The following is a 22,830-nucleotide window of genomic DNA, read 5'->3' on the forward strand; positions in this document are numbered from 1 at the left end:
ATACTACAAAAAACATGGTGAGACTTTGGAAAAAGGGCAGAGAAGAGCAACTAGGATGATTAAAGGTGATTAAAGGTTTAGAGGAAAGAAGGACTAAGGGTGACATGATAGCAGTATTCCAGTATTTGAGGGGCTGCCACAAAGAAAAGGGGGATCAACTTATTTTCCAAAGCACTAGAGGGCAGGCAAGAAACAATGCATGGAAAGTAATCAGGGAGAGAAGCAACCTGGAATTAAGGAGAAACTAACAGAACAATTAACCAGTGGAACACCTTGCCTGAAGTTATGGGGGTTCTATCACTGGAGGTTTTAAAGAAGAGACTGGACAGCTTTATTAATGATGCAGCATTCCACAGCCATGTTTCATTTAATGACCTCCACATTCGCATAACAACCACCACGAAAATGGTGCACCGGTGGCACAATTTATGATTATCACAAAGCACAGGTAGCACTTACAACAGTTCATGTAGTAACTGTCCAAAGTTACAATGACGCTGACAAAAGTGACTTAGGACCATTTCTCACACGACCACTGCAGCATCCCCGTGGTCAGTGGTGAAATCCAAATTTTTTTACTACTGCTTCTGTGGGCATGGCTTGGTGGGCGTGGCAGGGGAAGGATATTGCAAAATCTCCATTCCCACCCCACTCTGGGGACAGCCAGAGGTGGCATTTGCCAGTTCTCCGAACTACTCAAAATTTCTGCTACCAGTTCTTCAGAACCTGCTGGATTTCACCCCTGCCCATGGTCACACAATCAAAATTCAAGCACTTGGCAACTGACTCATATTTATGACAGTTGCAGTGTCCTGACTCCCAGGGGTCATGTGATCATCTTATTTGACCTTCTGACAAGCACAGTCAATGGAGGAGCCAGATTCATTTAACAATCCCGTTGCTAAGTTAACATTTGCAGTGATTCACTTAACAACTGTGGCAAGAAAGGTCGAAAATAGGGCAAAATTCACTTAACAAATGTCTCACTTAACAACATAAATTTTGGTCTTAATTGTGGTCGTATGTCGAGGACTACCTGTAGGTAACATTATGGTCAAAACTCGAAGACAAAGCTCCACCTGTTTGTTATGTGCGGTGCGGTGTGTATAAAAAGAAGTATATTTTTCACTGTGTGATTGTGACCCTTGTCTTGATTCTTTTACTCTGTAATGCAGAGAAAAGTAAAGTCTTACACTTAGGCAAAAAAACCCAAAAGGGCACATATAGACTGGGTGAAACCAGGCTTAATGGCAGTGACTGTGAGAGGGATCTTGGAGTTTTAGTGGACAACTAATTAAATATGAGCCAGTAGTAGTGGTGAAATCCAGCTGGATCTATCCGGATCGCACAAACCGGTAACACCGGCGGTGGTAGGCTCTGTCCACCCACCGGGACATCATTAGGTCACTAAAATAGAATGTCAACTAGGGATCTCGGGAAGTAGACGTAAAGGAAGGTTATGGTTAAGGAAAAGGCTTAAACTTACCATGAAGAGAACAAGAATGTGGACTTGTGCCCAAGTGTTTCTGACTTAATAGCTTAAAGCCATGCATTTGCAACCCATTCTGAATAAGATACCAGCCAGATTCAAAATTGCACAGAAGTATTTTTGCTGCTCCCCTCTGAGTAAATTAAGAGATTTTAAAAAGCTACAAGGAGCATCAAGAGGCAGTGTGACCCTTGTTTCACCCAAATTGGGATTTGCCAGATGTACTTAGGCCAGGGGTGTCAGACTCAAGGCTTGGGGGCTGGATGCGATCTGTGGGGCGCTTAGATCTGGCCCGCGGGGCCAAGCTGGAAACAGCAAGGTTGCAGGAAGCCGTTGCAACTGAAAACAGACCTTGGGAGCCCGTTTTCACTGGCAGAGCACTTGGGCCACCACAGCTGCCCCTGACATGAGTGATGTCGAGGTAGCCACGCCCACCCCGTCCCCCCAAAGTCAAACACAACCCTGATGGGGCCCTCAATGAAATCGAATTTGACACCCCTGACTTAGGCAAAACTTTTATTATGGGATTCAAGCCCCCCTACTGGGACGAAAGATAATGGACCATTGCACTTAAAGGCCTGCAGACACTGCATTGCACTGCGGGAAGGAATATATTCAATCTCTTGGAATGGGATATAGAGTCTCCTTTCCAGAGGTGGTATTCAGCAGGTTCTGACCAGTTCTGGAGAACCGGTAGTGGAAATTTTGAGTAGTTCGGAGAACTGGTAAATACCACCTCTGACTGATCGGGAGGAAATGGGGATTTTTCAGTATCTTTCCCCTGGAGTGGGGTGGGAATGGAGATTTTGCAATGTCCTTCCCCTGCCACGCCTACCAAGCCACACCCACAGAACCAGTAGTTAAAAATTTTGAATCCCACCACTGCTCCTTTCCCTTAAACTTTTAAAGAGACATCAATATTATATCCACAGTTTTATTGTTGTGAGCAAGCCAGAATTATTCTAAGATGGGTGGCCATGCAAAGCATTTAAAATAAATAAATAATTTAAAAAACCCTATGTTTAGCTGCAGAATTTTCTCAAAAAATGAGAATTGCACACTATCACATTGCCTTCATGAGAAACCTACACATAGGACAAGAAGCCAAACTCTGAAAAGAACAGGGAAAAACAAAGTAAGTCCAAGATGGTAAAGAAGTGAGTCAAGGCAATATTACTCTGTTCTTATTTATTCATCCTATATACTGAATGGATATGAAGAGAATTTTGATTAGAACAGAGGTCTTCAAACTTGGCAGCTTTAAGACTTGTGGACTTCCAACTCCCAACTATGTTGGCTGGAGAATTCTGAGAGTTGAAGTCCGCAAGTTTTAAAACTGCCAAGTTTGAAGACCTCTGGATTAGAAGAAGAGGACCGAGGTTCTACATTGGTGGAACAAACATCAATAACCTCCTCTATGCTAGCACACTTTATTTTTCAACTAAACGATCAGATTGGCCTAGAATGATCTGCAGGAAAAAAAAAGTGGGGGCAGCAAATAACTAATTGCCCATATAGAGGGAAAAAACCCATAACAATATGACATGAAAAACGAACAAAACACATCAACATTTCATCAACATCAGCAAAGGTTTGTCATCTCTTCTAAACATTAGATAAAGCAAAGGTGTTCTCTAATGCTCTCTCTTAATTAGTATCAGAAAATATATGGTTAGTGATAGCAATAGCAATAGCACTTAGACTTATATACCGCTTTACAATGCTTCATAGCCCTCTCTAAGTGGTTTACAGAGTCAGCCTGTTGCCCTCAACAATCTGGGTCCTCATTTTACCCACCTCGGAAGGATGGAAGGCTGAGTCAACCTTGAGCCTGGTGGGATTTGAATTGCCAAATTTCAGGCAGTTGACAGTCAGCAGAAATAGCCCGCAGTATTGCACTCTAACCATTACACCACCAAGGCTCATTTTATGAATGTTCCTAAATATGGATTATGGTAAAGTAATGATTCAAAAGAAAATGATCTCTTACACATGTCTAATATATCTTACTATATCAGTCATGATTGAAAGTTCATACGAGAGAGAGAGAGTTCTTAACAAAACATATTTCACTTCCAAGCGGTCTTATTTTATCCTAAAAATAATTTGGGTAAGGAAAAAAAACTTGTGAGAGAGTTTTTAGAACATGTAACAAAAATTTTACTTCCAACTATCCTATTTTATCTTAACAATAATTTGGGTAAGAAATAACTTTCAAAATCAAGAGCCCTCATTGTTTTTCATTATTAGTTGCTCCTTAGTGTTCATGTCAGGTCTCAGAATAAGGATGTAACATTTGGGGACAAAAATACAGCCCAGTAAACCCAGGCTGGAGGCTAGGATGGAGAAGATCTGCACGGCGACCATGTACTTCCCTTTGGTGCTCAGGTAGGTGGGGACAAAGGAGATCCAAACGCTGCAGAAGACCAGCATGCTGAAGGTGATCCACTTGGCTTCATTGAAAGTCCCTGGAAGTTTGCGGGCCAGAAAAGCCACCAAGAAGCAGATGGCAGCCAGAAAGCCCATGTAGCCAAGGGCAGTGTAGAACATGATGGCTGAGCCTTCTTTACATTGCAGGAGGATTTCTCCTGGTTGAGAATGCAGGTCAGAATGTGGAAATGGGGGAGAAATTCCCAGCCATGTAAGGCAGATACCAACCTGAACCCCAGAACAGGACAAGACAATGGAGTTGGCCAGACTTTTCCCCAACCATTTCCTCATCCTGCTGCCTGGTTTTGTGGCCAAAAATGCCACCACCACCATGATAGTCTTGGCCAGCAAGGAAGAGACGGCAACTGAGAAAACAACACTGAAGGTGATTTGTTGTAGAAGGCAGGTCACTTTATGGGGCTTACCAATGAAGAGAAGGGATGTCAAAAAGGAAAGCAGGAGAGAGACCAAGAGAATGTAGGTGAGATCCCGGTTGTTGGCTTTGACTATGGGAGTTTCTCGGTATTTGATGAAGATTCCTAGAATTAAGGCAGTGTTTAGAGACAAAAATAAGGCTGTGATAGCCAGGATAAGACCTAACATTTCTTTGTAGGACAGGAACGTTATGATTTTGGGGACACACTGATCTCGCTTCTTGTTGGAGTACTGTTCATCTGGACACTTTTCACAATGTGCTGCATCTGGAAAACATAAATTGCCATTTATCTACTGATTGAGTGACATTTTATGCCTCATGACCAACTGACAAGAGGCAGGGTGTAGATATACTAGTGAAGGTGTTTTTTACTCCTTTTTTTGCCTTTTTTTAAAAAATAAAAATATTTCTATCATTAGAATAATGAAATTTAAAGGAAAAAATGATTTACATTGGATGTTGACAATTGAATAACACAAAAAGATATAGTTACTAAGCAAGAATAAAGTAGAAAATGATTATAGAAAAACATTGCCACCATCCTTTCTCTTTATTTGCCAAGTGAAGAAGTATCTTTCCAGAAACTATGTTCCAAAGTTCTAAATTCTCTGCGTCATGTGTGATATGTATGGTAGCCATTATTGCTACTTCTATCATTGCTACTTTAGATGTTATAAATTTTGCCATTGTGGCAAATTCTCTAATTTCACCTTCCTATGTGAAAATCACTGACAAGGAGCTCTGGTAGCGCAGCAGACTGTTATTAACATCAGCTGCCTGCAATTACTGCAAGTTCAAATCTCACCAGGCTCAAGGTTGACTCAGCCTTCCATCCTTTCTAAGATGCGTAAAATGAGGACCCAGATTGTGGGGGCAATAAGCTGACTTTGTATAAAAAATACAAAAGTATGAAGGCTATTGCTTAACACATTGTAAGCCGCCCTGAGTCTCCGGAGAAGGACAGCATATAAATCAAATTAAAAAAAATATGTTGTTCCAATTCTGTACCAGATTTGTAGAATTATACCTCAAAAAAATATTTCGGGTTTCAATTCAATGTTTGTTTAGGCTTTTTTCTAAATATTCTGATGCATTTCATTCTCTGAATTCTTTTGAGCTTGTTTGCATAACAACCACAAATGATAAAATATTCCTTCTTTGTTATAGGATTTCCAACATTTATTGTTGTATGATTTGTCTGTTTTATCAATTGTTGATACAATTGTATACTGTCTGTAAAACATTTCCGCTTATAACCTGGAGTAAATTTTCTGGATTTCCCCCCCCAAAGCTGTGCTCATTTTTGTATTGCAGTTATGTTAGAGTTTGCAGCAATCCAACTAGCACACAAGTAAATAATTCAGCAGGATTCATGTATAAAACAAACTTCTTTATATACAGTAATATAAAGCATGATGCATTTGTACAATACCCATGCAGCAGAAGCCAGAACCAGAATTCAGAATCCAGAAGCACAGAATCAATATAATCACAGAAGCTATATAATACAGAGGCTATATTGGAAGGACAAAGCAACTTTTATATACAAATCAGTCAAGCTAAACCATGCCCAGGCTCTGAGCCATCTGGGTCACCAAACAGTTCCCATTAGCTGACCTGTTACTATGTCTATTCTAAATCATTAACTCTCATATACTGACAAAGTATTTGTTTGATTTTTACATCCATTTTATCATACAGTTGTTTATTTGTTCCATCTCCAGGTCCTGTTTCAAAAATTATTTATCTATGCCTACGAATAGTTGATCTTGGCTTTGTATACCTGTTTCAAATTCTGTCATCTCTCAAGATTTTCCCATCTTTTTCAATATTACTTTTTACTGTTTCAGCAGTTTCTGAAAACATCCACCTGTCAGATTTCAGATCAGTACGAGAAAGGAAAATGCCAGACAACAGTGTGAAGTTTGTTGTAGAGATTTTATCTTCCGCGCTCTGGCACGTTCTAACAATCACCCCGTGCAGGTTCAGTGAAATATTGTCAGCTCTAGCTTCTCTGTGCTCCCACCACTGTTTTAAAGCTGACACGCCCACCCCGCTACTCCACCCCTGACTTCACCCCCCAGCCAGGAAGCCAATATATAGCGCCAGATGCTAGCAAGCCTCAATCAGTCCTTGTTTGCCTGGGTTATCGATCTCTGCTTAACTCTAGGAGAGCCCTAATTAATCCTGGGTGGCCTGGGCGGCAATGTTGCTCCAGATCAGGCTTGAGGCCTCTGCACAGGTATGGAAGTGGCTGGTTCCGGCCCAAGTGCCTGCTGTTTCCTGTCCGCCTCTCAGCTAAGAGGCGGTGGTGGTTCCGAAATTGGCAGGCAGGAGAGGGAGCCACTGGCCAGCACCAGGAAGAGGAGTGGCTAGCCAGCCAGCAAGTGGAGGCAGGGTGAGGCTTCCCGGGCAGCTGGAATGTGGGGTGTTTTCCTCTGTCGGTCGCCATCCCTGCCAGAATGGCAGCCCTGACGCAGTAGGGCTGACACCACCCTAGTAAAATACTTTTCTTGAACACTAAACACTGCTGTGTCTTTTTTTTTCCTGTTTACCAAGTATGGATGCAGCATACTGGCATAGGAGATTAAATATTTAGTTGCTATATGTGTCTCTAGAATAAAAGACTGATGTACCTTTTTTGTCCTTGAGCCACCTACCTTCCTGGATGGAGATTGTTCCTTCCATGCATGGAGAGCAGTAATAGCAGCACACTGGTTCTCCTTCTCTTGTGAGTTTGGTGTATCCTGGGAGGCAACTTTCAGTACACCTAGAAAAAGGGGCTTTCTAAACAGAAAGAAAATTATGGAAACATATGTTTAGGGCAGGGGTCTCCAACCTTGGCTACTTTAAGACTTGTGGACTTCAACTCCCATAGTTCCTCAGCCAGCAAAGCAAATGGATTATGAAAGTTGTAGCCCACAAGTCTTAAAGTTGCCAAGGTTGGAGACTCCTAGTTTAGGGAATTTATTTTAAAAGTGGAAGTCAATGAAAAGATGGGTTCATGAACTCAGAAGTTACTTTTAAGATCTTTTCTCAAATATAATGAAAATATTTTTGTTTGGGTGATTTCTGCAGCATATGATCCTCTCAATATTCAGCAAAGACTAATGGCTCTCCTGTCCAAACATTTTTAGACTTACGTTTGTAGACCAGTGAAATGCTATGGACATAGTATACTTAGATTTCAGCAAGGTATTCAACAAAATAGACCACAACCTACTTCTTGTAAGCTAGAAAAATGTAAGATAGACAGCATCATCACCAAATGGATTTGTAACTCTAAACCACACTCAAAAAGTAGTACAAATAATGTTACTACATCTACATGGAAGAAAGTAAACAGTGGGGTAAGCAAACTAAGGTTCCATTTTAGGCCCAGTACTCTTCATTACCTTTATAAATGACTTAGATCAGGAAATAGAAAGGGAACTCATCAAATTTTCAGGTGACACTAAACTGGCAGTAATAGCCAACATCCCAGAAGACAAGCTCACCATCCAAAAGGATCTTGGCAGACTTGAACAATGAGTCCTATCCAACAAAATGAAATTTAATGTGGAGAAAAGCAAGGTTTTACACTTAGGCAGGAAAACCCAAAGGTACAAGTACAGATTAGGTTTTGGTCACCACATTACAAAAAAAGATGTTGAGATATTGGAAAAAGTGCAGAGAAGAGCAACTAAGACAATTAAAGGCCTGGAGAGAAAAACATATGAAGAACGGTTTGCAAGATTTGGGTTTGGCTAGTCTAGAGAAAAGAAGGACTAAGAGGGACATGTTAGCAGTATTTCAGTATTTGAGAGGCTGCCACATAGAAGAGGTGGTCAGCTTATTTTCCAAAGCACCAGAGGGCAGGACAAGAAGCAATAGATGGAAACTAATCAAGGAGAGAAGCAACCTAGAATTAAGGAGAAACTTCTTAACAGTGAGGACAATTAACCAGAGGAAGAGCCTGCCTTCAGAAATAGGTGCTTCATCACTAGAGGTTTTTAATAAGAGACTGACAGCCACTTGTCTGAAGTGGTATAGGGTCTCCTGCTTGAGCAGGGGATTGGACTGGAAGATCTCCAAGGTCCCTTCCAGCTCTATTCTGAATTTGTATTTTGAACATCCAGTAGAAAAAATATATGTAGTTCAGGGTCGAGCTGTGGAGTTCTTGGTGTATTCTCATATGGTTGTTTCCTTGTAGATATTTCACTATCGGATCATCTATGCTATCGTCAGGCACATGATGCTATCATCATTGCACTGATAATGTTATCAAGCTGGGTAATAAAATCTCTGTAAGCGACTCCGCTGATAGAGCACCAATGACTGTACTGAGTTACATGCCCTGAGGTAAATACCTCAGGGTCAGAGATGGGCTGCTGGGGGTTCGCAAGGATTCAGGAGAACCTGAAGCTAAGATTCTGTGCAGTTCACAGAACCCCCAAACCCCACTTTGGCTGGCCCTGCCCATTCCACCCCACCCCTCCCAGGAGTCCCCACACGGCCTGTTTTGGATACAGGTAAGTGCAGGGCACACACGGAGGCTCGGGGAAGGCAAAAAAAGGGCCCACCGGAAGTTCAGGCAGGCTGGAAACGGGCCCATGTCTGGCCTCCAGCGGGACTCCAGAGCCTGGGGAGGCCGTTAGAACCCTCCCGGAGGCTTGAGGAAAACCTCTGGAGCCCGGAAAAGGCAAAAACACCCCCCCTTTGTGGCACAGGAGGCCGACTAGGCCACGCCCACCATGGCCACACTCACCCAGCAACCGGGCAGAGAACCACTTGCTAAAATTTTTGAGGCCGACCCCTGCTCAGGGTCTAAGGGTTTTGTGTGGTTCCTTTAGCTTCCTTACAGGGAACAAGCATCATTGGACTAGCTTTCCATCCTAACCTAGAACAATGCTGGCATTTCCACAGTTAGCAATCCAGGAGCCTTCTAGGAGAAATAGTAGCATCTCCTTCAACCAGTTATTTTCATTAGCACAGAGACTCCATCAAAGTGTGATACAAAAGCAGGTGGAAATCTAGGAATGGATGAATAATAATAATATCCACAAACAGGCAGACCTGGTTACCTGGTTAAAGGAAGTTGGCCATACGATGACACTCTCATCGATAGAGAACTTGATATCCGCAGAGACTTCTTCTTTTCCAATATTCCCTATTTTCACCCCAGCAGAAGACTTGTTAGGAAATACTGCCCAGTCCATAATATCAAAGTCAGCAACAGGAATTCCAGCCTCATTCAAATAAACATCATCCACAGAAAGATTGTAAATCTGGAAGTTTCTAAGAAAAGGGTGGAGCTGAAAAGACATGGAGAATCACACTTGCCATGTATACATTCTCTTTGGAGCCCTAAATCAGAAGTGGGATATTCAGTTCAGTGCCTCTGTCTGTCTGTGACAGGAAGATTATTCTCTTTCTCATTCTTTCTTCCCTTCTTCTCTAAATCTTCCTTTCCCTCGCCCACCCTCTCTCCCATTCTTTCTGTCTCTTTCTCTCTCATACATAAACACATATGCATAAAGATTTTCTGTTCATTATTTTTGCCTGCTGTTTTATGAAATTTTTAACCATCTCCTTTTAACCCCTTGCGGGGTGGAGTCTGGTCAACTGAAAGGAGCTGAGTGTTTCCTGGCCAGATGCCCTTCCTGTCGCCAATGCGGAGTTATATTCAGCAGATATATTCTCATCGTGCTCAGAGAGAGAAATATCTGCCTCTACCTAGGATAAAACTCGCAGCCTTCTGATTGTGAGGTGAGAGCTCCACCTCTAGGCCACCACACCACTCGTTTTATGAAATTTTTAATTTCAGGTCAGAAACATGTTTTAACTCCAACAATCTCACCATCCTTCTAGGGTTGTTTCACCACCTTTTGTGGTGAACTCCCATCCTTTTGGACTTTTGGAAGGGCATCAAAACTCACTTTTGATAATTGGCTTGTATCCTTGAAGTGAGGCACTCACCACTGGAGGTCATTGTTGGGATAAGAAGATCTCATTCCAGTGCTGTCCGTCTCCTTGTTTCTTGTTTTTTAAAATAGCTCTTTTTTTTAAAGTTTTAATTGTTTTTCTATTTATCATTTTACTGTTTATAAGCCACACAGAGTGGTCTTATCACTAAGATGGATGACATATAAATATAATCAATAAATAATAAATAATATTTTAGGGCCTTTCAGAGTTCTGCAACATTTTATCTTCTGTAGTATTTTACATAACCAACAGTTGGTGGTGGAAAGTGAAAAGGTTGGGAGAAACGACAGGGCTCCAGATTCTAAGATTTTTTTTATTATTATTTTTTATTTTTTTATTAGTCATATTTCTATGCCGCCCACTCTCCGAGGACTCTGGGCGGCTTACACTAAAGACAGTATACTAAATAGCATATTGGTATTACTGCACTCTAAACACTGTGCCACCTCGGGTCTAGATTTAAGATTTAATTTTCAAAGGAGAAAGAAAGATAAAAAGGATCTTGGGAGACTGAAAATGCAGAAGAAAATTGCCCGGTTATGTGACCAGGAAGTGGTAGTGAGAACCAAGTCAACTGATCTGCTTGTTTTTTGAAGATGCTGAAAAGAAAAAAAACTTGACCATTCCTTGCATGGCAGGACAGGAAGTACAGTACATCAGACCAATATTGGAATTTAACAATTTTATTTATTTATTTATTTATTTATTTTTGTCAAGCATATATAAGATTACAGATAAAAGTATAAACATGATTATGAATAAATGAAATGGATATGAATAAAAAGGGGACATTAGAGCAGGGACGGTAGGCACGTTGGTGCACTTATGCACGCCCCTTACAGACCTCTTAGGAATGGGGTGAGGTCGACAGTAGACAGTTTAAGGTTAAAGTTTTGGGGGTTTGGGTATGAAACCACAGAGTCAGGTAGTGCATTCCAGGCATTGACCACTCTGTTGCTGAAGTCGTATTTTCTGCAATCGAGTTTGGAGCAATTTACCTTGAGTTTGTATCTATTATTGGCTCATGTATTGTTATGGTTGAAGCTGAAGTAGTCATTGACAGGTAAGACATTGTAGCAGATAATTTTGTGTATTACACTTAAGTCAGACTGAAGGCGGTATAGTTCTAAGTTGTCTAAGCCCAAAATTTCAAGTCTGGTGGCATAAGGTATTCTGTTGTGAACAGAGGAGTGAAGTGAACTCTTCTTGTGAAATATCTCTGTGCTCGCTCAATTGTATTAATGTCTGATATGCAGCATGGGTTCCAGGCAGATGAGATGTATTCAAGAATTGGTCTAGCAAAGGTTTTGTATTCCATAGTTTGCAGTATAAAATTATCAGAGAAGAAGCTTCTCAAAATTAGGTTAACAACTCTTAATACCTTTCTGGTAATGTTGTTATAGTGGGCTCTGGCATTTGGATCTTTAGAGATGAGTACTCCAAGGTCCTTGACAGAATACGATGGTTACTGTGGCATTTTGTTCTTATTTATTTTACACATAAAGGTAGTCCTTGACTTATGACCACAATTGAGTCCAAAATACATGTTAAGTGAGTTTTATCCCAGTTTATCCCATTTCTTGCCACAGTTGTTAAGTGAATCTGGCTACTCCATTGACTTTGTTTTTCAGAAGGTTGCAAAAAGTGATCACATTACCCCAGGACGCTGCAATGGTTATATATATGAACCAGTTGCCAAGCATCTGAAGTTTGATCACATGATCATGGGGCTGCTGCAACGGTCGTAACTGTGAAAACTGGTCATAAGTCACTTTTTTCAGTGCTGTTACTACATAAGACCAATATTGGAGATTAAGACAGAATACGATGGTTACTGAGGCATCTGGTACTTATTTATTTCACAAATATATGAAAAGGTTCCCTCTCTCTTGAGACAATGTCTATTCTTACGAGCATCCTGAAGCAACATACCCGGTTTGGTCTAGAAGATTCAATGACAGATTCTGTCTCTTTCTCTCTAAATCTTGACATCTGGTCAGAAAAAGTATTAGAAACTGACAGTTGTTATTGGAATTCCCCCCATCCAGGGGTGGGCTACAAAAATTTTAGCAAAGAGTTCTCTGCCTGGTTGCTGGGTGGGTGTGGCCATAGTAGGTGTGGCCTAGTTGGCCTCCTGCACCATGGCAGGGGGAGGAGTGCTTTTGCCTTCCCCAGGCTCCTGAGGCTTTCCTCAACCCTCCGGAAGGGTGAAAACGGCCTCCCCTGGCTTTGGAGGCCATCTTGAGCCTGGAAACAAACACATTTCCGGCCTTCCTGAACTTCTGGTATGCCCATTTTTTGTCCTCCCCGAGCCTCCTCGTGCGCCCTGCACTTACCTGCATCCAAAATGGACCGTGTGGGGACTCCTTGGAGGGGAGGGGCGAAGTGGACCAGGACAGCCAGGAGTGGGATTTGGGGGTTCTCTGAACTGCACAGAATCTTAGCTAGAGGTTCTTTCGAACCCCTGCGAACCCCCGCAGCCCACCCCTGCCCCCATCCCCATCTATCCCTCCTTACATCTAACATAACATTTAAGAAATGAAAGGAAACCATTAGTGGAATTTTGTAATAGAAGTCCTACCTGCCATGGCTGTGTTATCTGGGGTGTCCGATGGTCCCCAACACGCATCCTCCTCTTGCTCAATTGGTAGGAAGAGGCACTACGGAGAACCCAGGCCACAACCTGGATTATTGTGGAAATACTGGAGCCATCCTCGGATAGGATTCTTTCAACCAAATCCTGGGGTGGGGTTTCCCAGCTCTCTTTTTCCAGGCATGTATTCCAAGATTTCTTAGACAACAAGGGGCTTGAATAGGAACACTGAAATGCTGCCTCCCCAAACTTCCCCGTAGCAGAGTAATGTGAATTAAAATCATAATATTGTGTCCTTTTCTTGGTCTGAGTTGTGAAGGATAACAAAAGATGATTATGCTGGAGATTAAGCAATCGGTTAAAAAATCTCACACTTATATCAGACAAAGCTGTGGCAATCCATACTTTTTCCCCAAACAGGATTTCACTAGCCTCAACTTCTCGTATTAGAATTGCTAGTATTAATGTGGCCTGAAAGTTCAAGTGACAAACAAGACTTTTTACTTTAGTGTCACTAAAATATTGAAGGACGTCCTTGTTCTTCCCCACTTCAATAACCATTGGTAAGCTTTCTGAGAAGGCAACACAGACGCCTTTCTTTAGGGCTTCTGGCACAAAGGTTCTTCTGAACTTTTCCCCACTTTCATTGTCCGGAGCAGCGAGGCCGATCCACGTCCATCGGAAATACAGGAGCAACTTGACAATTGCCGAGTGAGGAGGTTCTTGTTTTGGAGTCACCCGGTAGAAAAAAGGAAAATGATGTTTCTGCTCTGGAATGTGGCTGATGACCCCATAATTAATCTAAGATGTAAGAGAAAAAAGATGGTAGATTGCTTTGTTTTTAAAGACAACAGTAAGTCCTTACATATCAAGGCTCTATGGAAGAGAACTTCTTTCCCTCTGTTCTTGAGTTTGTACCATGAAATGTCACCTCAGTCTCTGGTATCACTTGCCTAGTATTTACAGTCATTGCCTATTAGCAACTTTCTGCTAATTGCGGGAGGATAAATAGTTCTAGGCTGCATAAACAGAGGGATAGAATCAAGATCACGTGAAGTGTTAATACTACTTTATAATGCCTTGGTAAGATCATACTTGGAATACTGCATTCAGTTTTGGTCGCCACGATGCAAAAAATATGTGGAGACTCTAGAAAAAGCACTGTGAAGTGGTATATAAGTCTAAGTGCTATCGCTATTGCTTTTGGGGGCTATTTGCAGGGTGAAATTAGTTTCAATATTCATTCATACCTGTGGGATTTTTTAAAAAATATTTTTTTTATTTTCTGTTAATACAAAACATTTAATACAAAACATTTCATCATTCATTAAACAGTGTGTCGTCTGGGTACAATTTTTTTGTGTCATAACAGTTAAAGTTTACCACCATATTCATTATTTATATCTACTCTTAGTTTAATATTAATACTTAATACTTAATATATCTATTATCATAACATTTCTCTTCTTAACTCATTTAACTTTACTGTACATTACTTTCATATTTATTCTCTAACCCAATGGTTCTCAACTTGTGGGTCGGGACCCCTTTGGGGGTCGAACTACCCTTCGACAGGGGTCGCCTAAGACCATTGGAAAACACATATTTTCAATGGTTTTAGGAATAATTTTATGGTTGGGGGTCACCACAACATGAGGAACTGTATTAAAGGGTCGCAGCATTAGGAAGGTTGAGACCCACTGCTCTAACCATTGATAAAACAAATCCCATATATTATAATAATCAGATTATTCCTTCCCTCTAATTGCAAGTGTTAATCTATTCATTTCTGCACATTCCAATATTTTCTTAATCACATTTTCATCTGCAGGTATCTCTTCACCTTTCCAATCCTGTGCAAACACAATTCTAGCCACAGTTATTACATGAAATAATCAGGTATACAATTTATTTACTATAAAATCCCCAAATACCTGTGGGATTTTGTAGATGCTCAGCATGGTGGAAATTTGACTAAAGAGATCAGAATCAGTCCCTTCAAGCAGAGGCAAAAGATTATTTTGCTTTCCACAGCTATAGTTTGGGACATTCTCCTGCCCTGTAGAAAGCAAATCCATCATCACCTCGTATGTTAACCTTGCATTGAAAAAGTTCTCATAGATGTTGTAGCCCAGGGTGATGTTTGGTAAGACCTTTGGGTTCTGGTTGACCTCATGAGTGGCAAAGAAGAAGGGCAGGACATGCCAGAAGCTCATACTCTGTATACTGCAAGATAAGAGACTTTAGTTGGTACTCATCTCAATGTAGGGTTTTCATCTTCAATTCATAATATCACATCATATTTCCTGAAGCTATTCCTTTATATATTTATAACTAATCAATTGAATTGCTGTCTTATGAGTCTAGTCTGGAAACTGGACAATCGAACAATCTGAAGTTAGTTATGGAATGCATCACCCTCTCATGTATCTCTAATGCTGTAGCCCACTCATGGTGATGTTTGGTAACAATTTTGGATGCTGGTTGATCTCATGAAGAGCAAAGAAGAAGGGTAGGATGTGCCCAAAGCTCATAATGGGTATACTGCAAGTGAAAAGATTTCATTTTGGTTTTGAATTTTCCATGTTCAATTCATTAAAAAAAACCAGATCACATTTCTGAAGCTGTTTCTTTAAAAACATTTATAAGAAATCATTTGTATTGCTCTCTTATGAATCTACTATGGAAAGTTCAGAAATCTGCAATCTGAAATCAATTTTGGAATGCATTATCCCCTTATGTATAAAATAATCTGGTTGGCCTCTTGAAGAGGAAAGTAGGACAGGATCATGTCAAAAGCTCCCTACCCATATGTAATGCAGGAAATATTGCCAGAAATTCATTGTTCAATGAAAAAAAAATGTCAGATCCCTGTATCATTCATTTACCGTGATGGACTTTCCTTGGGTCTTCATATTACAAGATCAGCCCCATTGATACCCCATTGACACAAGTGGGACCTTCTTTTCCATACTTTTCTTTAGGGTCAAAGTGACCCCCATTACAAGTTTTGGACCTGATCCCAACTTTTATTTTCTCTAAAAGACTCAGAGGGGCATTCCGACAGCAAATCCTATATTATTCTAATCATGGATAAAATGTCTGAGCAACTGGATGGTTTTATTTAAAATTCACTTCAGAAAACCATATTCATATGAAAATACAGTCTTTCCCCTTTTTCTTGAGATTTGTTCTAGGATTTCTTTGATTTCTAATTGTTAAGAATGAGCCCCTTCTGACGACTTTTATATCTTTTAATTTAATTTTATTTCTTTCATAGTGTTCTTCCACAGTAGCCTATAGTGTTTGAAATTTTGCCTCTCAGCATGCAAAAGTCAGAAGAAAGCAAGAATTTGCTAGCCATGATAAAGCCTCCCCTTGTCCTGTTCCATTGTTAGTCATTAAATCCCTAATATTAAACTTAATATTCCTTTGCCATAAAATAATTTACTTTTATTGTTAATATCTTTTCAGACAGTATTCTGCATAGAATAATCTATTTCCATATTTTTAAAAAATAGATGGCTAATGATATATATGTTAATATTAAAAATTATAGCATATAAAGGTTTTGGTATATATTAGCCATGACAGATATTCATCATTATATCTTGCAATGATCCTATAGTTACATACTATTAATATTTTAAATAATTTTTCTCATTGTATATAAGAATTAATTTCTATTTCAAGACATATATTAATACAGTAACAACCACTTACCAGAAATGGATTGATTTTTTTTTTTTTTGGAAACAGTTGAAATGGCCTCTACCACATTCATTTCCCTTTTAAATCAGATAGATGGTGTTTTCGGGGCCAATAAACAAGATTATATTCTATTCCAAATAAATTTAAAAAAAAACACAACCAGGGCTGTGTTTTTCCTGGCATGGTCCTTGGCTTCTCTATTTTTTTTAAGGATTTCATTAATTTAAATAAAAAGTAAGCAGGAAGATGGTGATGCTGCCACACAAAGCAAAATGCCAGCCTCCTTTTGAGAGACCAAATTGCCCACAAGCCATCTTATGAAAGAAAGCTGAAAGCCAACAGGTGAGGACCTGCCCAGGAAGGAAAAAGATGAGAGATCAAAGAAAGATAGAGCCAGATAGACAGATTGAGAGATAGAGATTCAGTAGATAGAAGAGACAGAGATGATAGACACAGAGACAAAGAGATAGATAGATAGATAGATAGATAGATAGATAGATAGATAGATAGATAGATAGATAGATAGATAGATAGATAATAGAGATGATGATGATAGACAGATAGACAGACAGAGCTGAAAGCCAACAGGAGAACATTGAAGAGAATGGGGAAAATAAAATGGAGCAGTTTGGCTTCAGCTAAGAGGCAATCCAGTAATTCTTCCTGGCATCACAGACAGTTATTTTGTGAAGAGCACCCCCATCCCTAATTTAAGTCTTTTCCTTAAAGGAAATGAAGATGGGAAAAGACCTGGTACCAGGAAATGGAAACCATTGATATTTTTAAAAACAAACAAACAACAACAACAACAACAAAAGGATAAAATGAATCACTAGGCTTATGTAGATATCAGGAATTACCTTTGAAATCTGTTGTTTGGTGGTTTAAAGAAAATGTATGGTTGAAATATAGTGATAGTTGTAGATATGATTGCACTAATCAGGAAGTCTCCTGGCTTGTAGTAATTGAATCTATGTTCTTCCTCTTTCTGCACATTCAATGGGCATTTGGTCCTCATTGTACCACAGGGAAAGTGGGACACCAGGAGAAGAAGCAGCAGCAGCAGCAGATTTTCACATGTCATGATGGAGATCTTCTGTAGTTCTCTGACACAGGCACCACTGTCTTTGGCCTCAGAGCTGTTTAAGAAAAGTGTCTTGCCAAAGCCAACTTTATTAATAAAGATAAAATGAAATCCGGCACATTAAAATGAGCAAGATTACATCCAGACTTGCACAGTCCTGCCTAAAGGAGTCTCACACAAGCTCTCCATAGTCCTTGTGGACCAAATTTTTAGATATTTTTAATAAGTGTTCATAAATATTTGTCAAATCTGTTGTTGATGGATGGTGCGTATGAGAGATTTACTAGTATGCATGAGGGAAAAAAGCTTTGTATGACTCATGGGCATAGTTCTAATTTAAGACTTATCAAAACAACAATTCAGGTAACTTTTTATTCCCTTCACCCAAGAGACTTATTCTTAATAGAATAACAGAATCTGAGAGACATGTCTTTGAAAGAAATACATCAATAAATTGAGTAAACTTTTAATGAGCCAAAAAGTTTTTTATTGATAGAAAAGAATATCAGTTTTCTGCTGGAAATGAGTTAGTCGTTTTTCTTCTTCTCTGCCTCAATGTTCATTAGTAAGATCTGATTCCCAGACTCAGGAATGTCCATATACATCTCCAACTCAAAAGACTGGGTTTGGGTGCTTGAGGCCTATGCAGGATCAGGGTTTGGATATGGCTCAGTTACCTGTTTAAATGATGTTGGCCATATGATGGCACTTTCATTGATGATGCACTTGATTTCCAAAGAGGCCACACTTTCTATCGTTCCAATTTTCACTCCAACATGAGATTGGTTGGGAAAGAAGTACTGAAATAAGTAGACTTTTAGCAGGCCAAAAATCCTTTATTGTTAGAAAACAACATCATTTTTTTTTGCTGGAAATGAGTTGACACTCTTCCTTCCCCCGCCCCCCCCCCCCAAGGTGGGATTCACTTACCTTCCCTACTGGTTCGCAAATCTGAGTGCACAGCCTTCTGTGCATAAATAAATAAATAAATAAATAAATAAATAAATAAATACATACATACTGTACATACATACATACATACATACATACATACATACATACATACATACATCAAAGCATACCTGCTGTAAGATGTTGCCTCTCCAATCTTCACAAGAAAGCAGGACTCTTGAAACTGCAGTTGTTCCAAAAAGAGCTTTTATTGGAAGGTTTGTGATAACAAGAGATCTAGGCAAGAACTGAAGCTTCTCACTTAAAAGCAGCTATTTAAAGCAATGCTAACCAAAACCCCTCCCACTCTACATCATTGCAGGGAAAAAGAAACTTCATATAGAGATTAACACAGTAATAAAAGAAACAGAAACTTCATATACAGATCATTCCATTCCTCCCCCTATCCTCCCACCAAAATGCCAGCATCCCTGTAGAAATATCTGGGACCTGACACCAGTTCCGCAAGTCCTAAATTTAACTACTTTTCCTCCGTCTACTCACTTCAAAGGCTAACTCACACCAGCGGAACAGCAGCAGCCATGTCAGGCCACTTGAAGTTGCTCAATATAATTTTTACATGAGGGGAAATCATTTGTCGATCATGTTGAAGGTTGAGTGTGAGGTGTGTTGTTACTTTTCATTTCATATTATTGGTTTTCTCAGTTATAACTTTGGACTTAGTAATTTGCTCATACAAATACTCTCCTTTCCCTTTTTAACAGAATAATAGAGTTGGAAGGGACCTTGGAGGCCTTCTAATTCAACCCCCTGATCAAGCAAGAAACCGTATACCATTTTAGACAAATGGTCGACCAATCTTTTCTTAAAAACCTCCAGTGATGGAGTATCCACAACTTCTGGAGGAAAGTTCTTTCACTGATTAATTGTGTTCACTGTCAGGAAATTTCTCCTTAGTTCTAGGTTCCTTGATTAGTTTCCATCCGTTGCTTCTTGTCCTGCCTTCAGGTGCTTTGTAGAATAGGTTGGCCCCCTCCATTTTGTGGCAGCCCCTGAGATATAGGAAGACAGCTATCATGTCAGTCTTAGTCCTTCTTCTCATTAAACTAGACATACACAATTCTTGCAGCCGTTCCTCGTGATTTAGCCTCCAATCCCCTTCTTTTCTGCACGAGATCCAGACTTTTCTGACTGTTGGTGTGAAAATGTTATGTGCTGAGATGAAGACACCAATCTCAATTCACGGTGTTTTGAATTAAGCAAAAAATTTGGAAGAATTGGCTATGCTATAATGAAAGAAACAAAAGGGGGGGGGGATCAAGTCATTTCCAGCAAAAAAAATTGATGTTGTTTTCAATCAATAAAGGATTTTTGGCCTGCTAAAAGTCAACTTATTTCAGTACTTCTTTCCCAACCAATCACATGTTGGAGTGAAAATTGGAACGATAGAAAATGTGGCCTCTTTGGAAATCAAGCATTTCATCAATGAAAGTGCCATCATATGGCCAACATCATTTAAACAGGTAACTGAGCCATATCCAAACCCTGATCCTGCATAGGCATCAAGCACCCAAACCAGTGATGGATTTCAAAAATGTTTACTACCGGTTCTGTGGGTGTGGCTTGGAGGGCATGGCATGGCTTGGTGGGCGTGGCAGGGGAAGGATACTGCAAAATCCCCATTTCCTCCTGATCAGCTGGGACTCGGGAGGTAGAGAATAGATGGGGGCGGGGCCAGTCAAAGGTGGTATTTACCAGTTCTCTGAAGTACTCAAAATTTCCACTACCGGTTCTCCAGAACTGGTCAGAACCTGCTGAAACCCAGCTCTGACCCACTGGTGGGTTGACCCCGGTTCACACCGGTTCTATAGAATCAGTAGTAAAACTGGTGGGAGGCTCCGCCCACCAACCCGATGTCATCAGAATGCTTCTGTGCATGCAGAATGGTGCACGCGGCCCTGTTGCGAACCGGTAGTAAAGATAAGTAGAACCCAACCCTGCTCTGACCCAAACCCAGTCTTTTGAGTTGGAGATGTGTATGGACATTCCTGAGTCTGGGAATCAGATCTTAGCAGAAAAGTAACTCATTTCCAGCAGGAAACAGATATTCTTTTTTATCAATAAAAAACTTTTTGACTCTGTTTCTAATTCTCTCAAAAAGTGAAGAAAAGGGGAGAAAAATAAATAAAATAATATAAGAAATATTTGTTGGATTAAATTGGATTTGAATAGATACAAAGGGAATATGTATGTAACTGAAGTGTGATTGAATGTATAAAAAGTATATGTGGAATATGCATGATGTTATATTGAAATATACATGAAAGAAAAAGTGTTAGAAAAGTATGTACCAGATAAGTCGCACCAAGTCTAATGTTTTTAAATTGTATATTCAATAAAATTATTTTTTTAAAAAAAATAAAATATTTTTTTTTTTGGCTCATTAAAAGTTCACTCAATTCATTGCAGTATTTCTTTCAAAGACATGTCTCTCAGATTCTGTTATTCTGTTAAGAATAAGTCTCTTGAGTGAAGGGAATAAAAAGTTACCTGAATTGTTATTTTGATAAGTCTTAAATTAGAACTATGCCCATGAGTCATACAAAGCTTTTTTCCCTCATGCATACTAGTAAATCTCTCATACGCACCATCCATCAACAACAGATTTGACAAATATTCATGAACACTTATTAAAAATATCTAAAAATTTGGTCCACGAGGACTATGGAGAGCATATGTGAGACTCCTTTAGGCAGGTCTGTGCAAGTCTGGATGTAATCTTGCTCATTTTAATGTGCCGGATTTCATTTTATCTTTATTAATAAAGTCGGCTTTGGCAAGACACTTTTCTTAAACAGCTCTTAGGCCAAAGACAGTGGTGCCTGTGTCAGAGAACTACAGAAGATCTCCATCATGACATGTGAAAATCTGCTGCTGCTGCTTCTTCTCCTGGTGTCCCAGTTTCCCTGTGGTACAATGAGGACCAAATGCCCATTGAATGTGCAGAAAGAGGAAGAACATAGATTCAATTACTACAAGCCAGGAGACTTCCTGATTAGTGCAATCATATCTACAACTATCACTATATTTCAACCATACATTTTCTTTAAACCACCAAACAACAGATTTCAAAGGTAATTCCTGATATCTACATAAGCCTAGTGATTCATTTTATCCTTTTGTTGTTGTTGTTGTTTGTTTGTTTGTTTTTAAAAATATCAATGGTTTCCATTTCCTGGTACTAGGTCTTTTCCCATCTTCATTTCCTTTAAGGAAAAGACTTAAATTAGGGATGGGGGTGCTCTTCACAAAATAACTGTCTGTGATGCCAGGGAGAATTACAGGATTGCCTCTTAGCTGAAGTCAAACTGTTTCATCTTATTTTCCCATTCTCATCAATGTTTTTCTTAATGATGCACTGATCTTTCTATCTCTCCTGTCCGTCCATCCATTGATCTGTCTGTCTATCTATCTATCTATCTATCTATCTATCTATCTATCTATCTATCTATCTATCTATCTATCTATCTATCTATCTATCTATCTATCTATCTATTGTCTGTTTCTGTCTGTCTATCTACCTACCTACCTACCTACCTACCTACCTACCTACCTACCTACCTACCTATCTATCTATCTATCTATCTATCTATCTATCTATCTATCTATCTATCTATCTATCTATCTATCTACCTATCTATTGTCTTTCTGTTTCTGTCTGTCTGTCTATCTATCATCTATCTATCTATCTATCTATCTATCTATCTATCTATCTATCTATCTATCTATCTATCGTCTGTCTGTCTCTGTCTATCTGCCTCTGTCTGTCTGTCTGTCTATCTGTCTATCTATCTATCCATCCATCCATCTATCTATCATCTATCTATCTATCTATCTATCTATCTATCTATCTATCTATCTATCTATCTATCTCTTTGTCTCTGTCTCTATCATCTCTATCTCTTCAATCTACTGAATCTCTATCTCTTAATCTGTCTATCTGGCTCTATCTCTCTTTGATCTCTCATCTTTTTCCTTCCTGGGCAAGTCCTCACCTGTTGGCTTTCAGTTTTCTTTCATAAAATGGCTTGAGCGCAATTTGGTCTCTCAAAAGGAGGCTGGCATTTTGCTTTGGGTGGCAGCATCACCATCTTTCTGCTTACTTTTTGTTTAAATTAATGAAATCCCTAAAAAAAAATAAAGAAGCC

The 22,830-nt window shown here is 39.7% G+C and overlaps 1 protein-coding gene across 1 annotated transcript; it reads right to left on the reverse strand.

The window, feature by feature from the left end:
• Positions 1-3,709: 3,709 nt before the first annotated feature.
• On the reverse strand, positions 3,710-15,131 carry LOC139310149 (vomeronasal type-2 receptor 26-like). The gene is made up of 4 exons (XM_070934306.1): positions 14,850-15,131; positions 13,420-13,716; positions 12,904-12,982; positions 3,710-4,620 (listed from the first exon to the last, which is right to left on the reverse strand). Exons 1-4 carry the CDS (start codon positions 15,129-15,131, stop codon positions 3,710-3,712), a joined length of 1,569 nt encoding a protein of 522 aa, XP_070790407.1.
• Positions 15,132-22,830: the final 7,699 nt, after the last annotated feature.

Source organism: Pituophis catenifer, unplaced genomic scaffold (genome assembly GCF_029215685.1).
Source record: "Pituophis catenifer annectens isolate HBS135680 unplaced genomic scaffold, rPitCat1.0.hap2 SCAF_2, whole genome shotgun sequence".
In the NCBI taxonomy this organism is placed as follows: Eukaryota; Metazoa; Chordata; class Lepidosauria; order Squamata; family Colubridae; genus Pituophis; species Pituophis catenifer.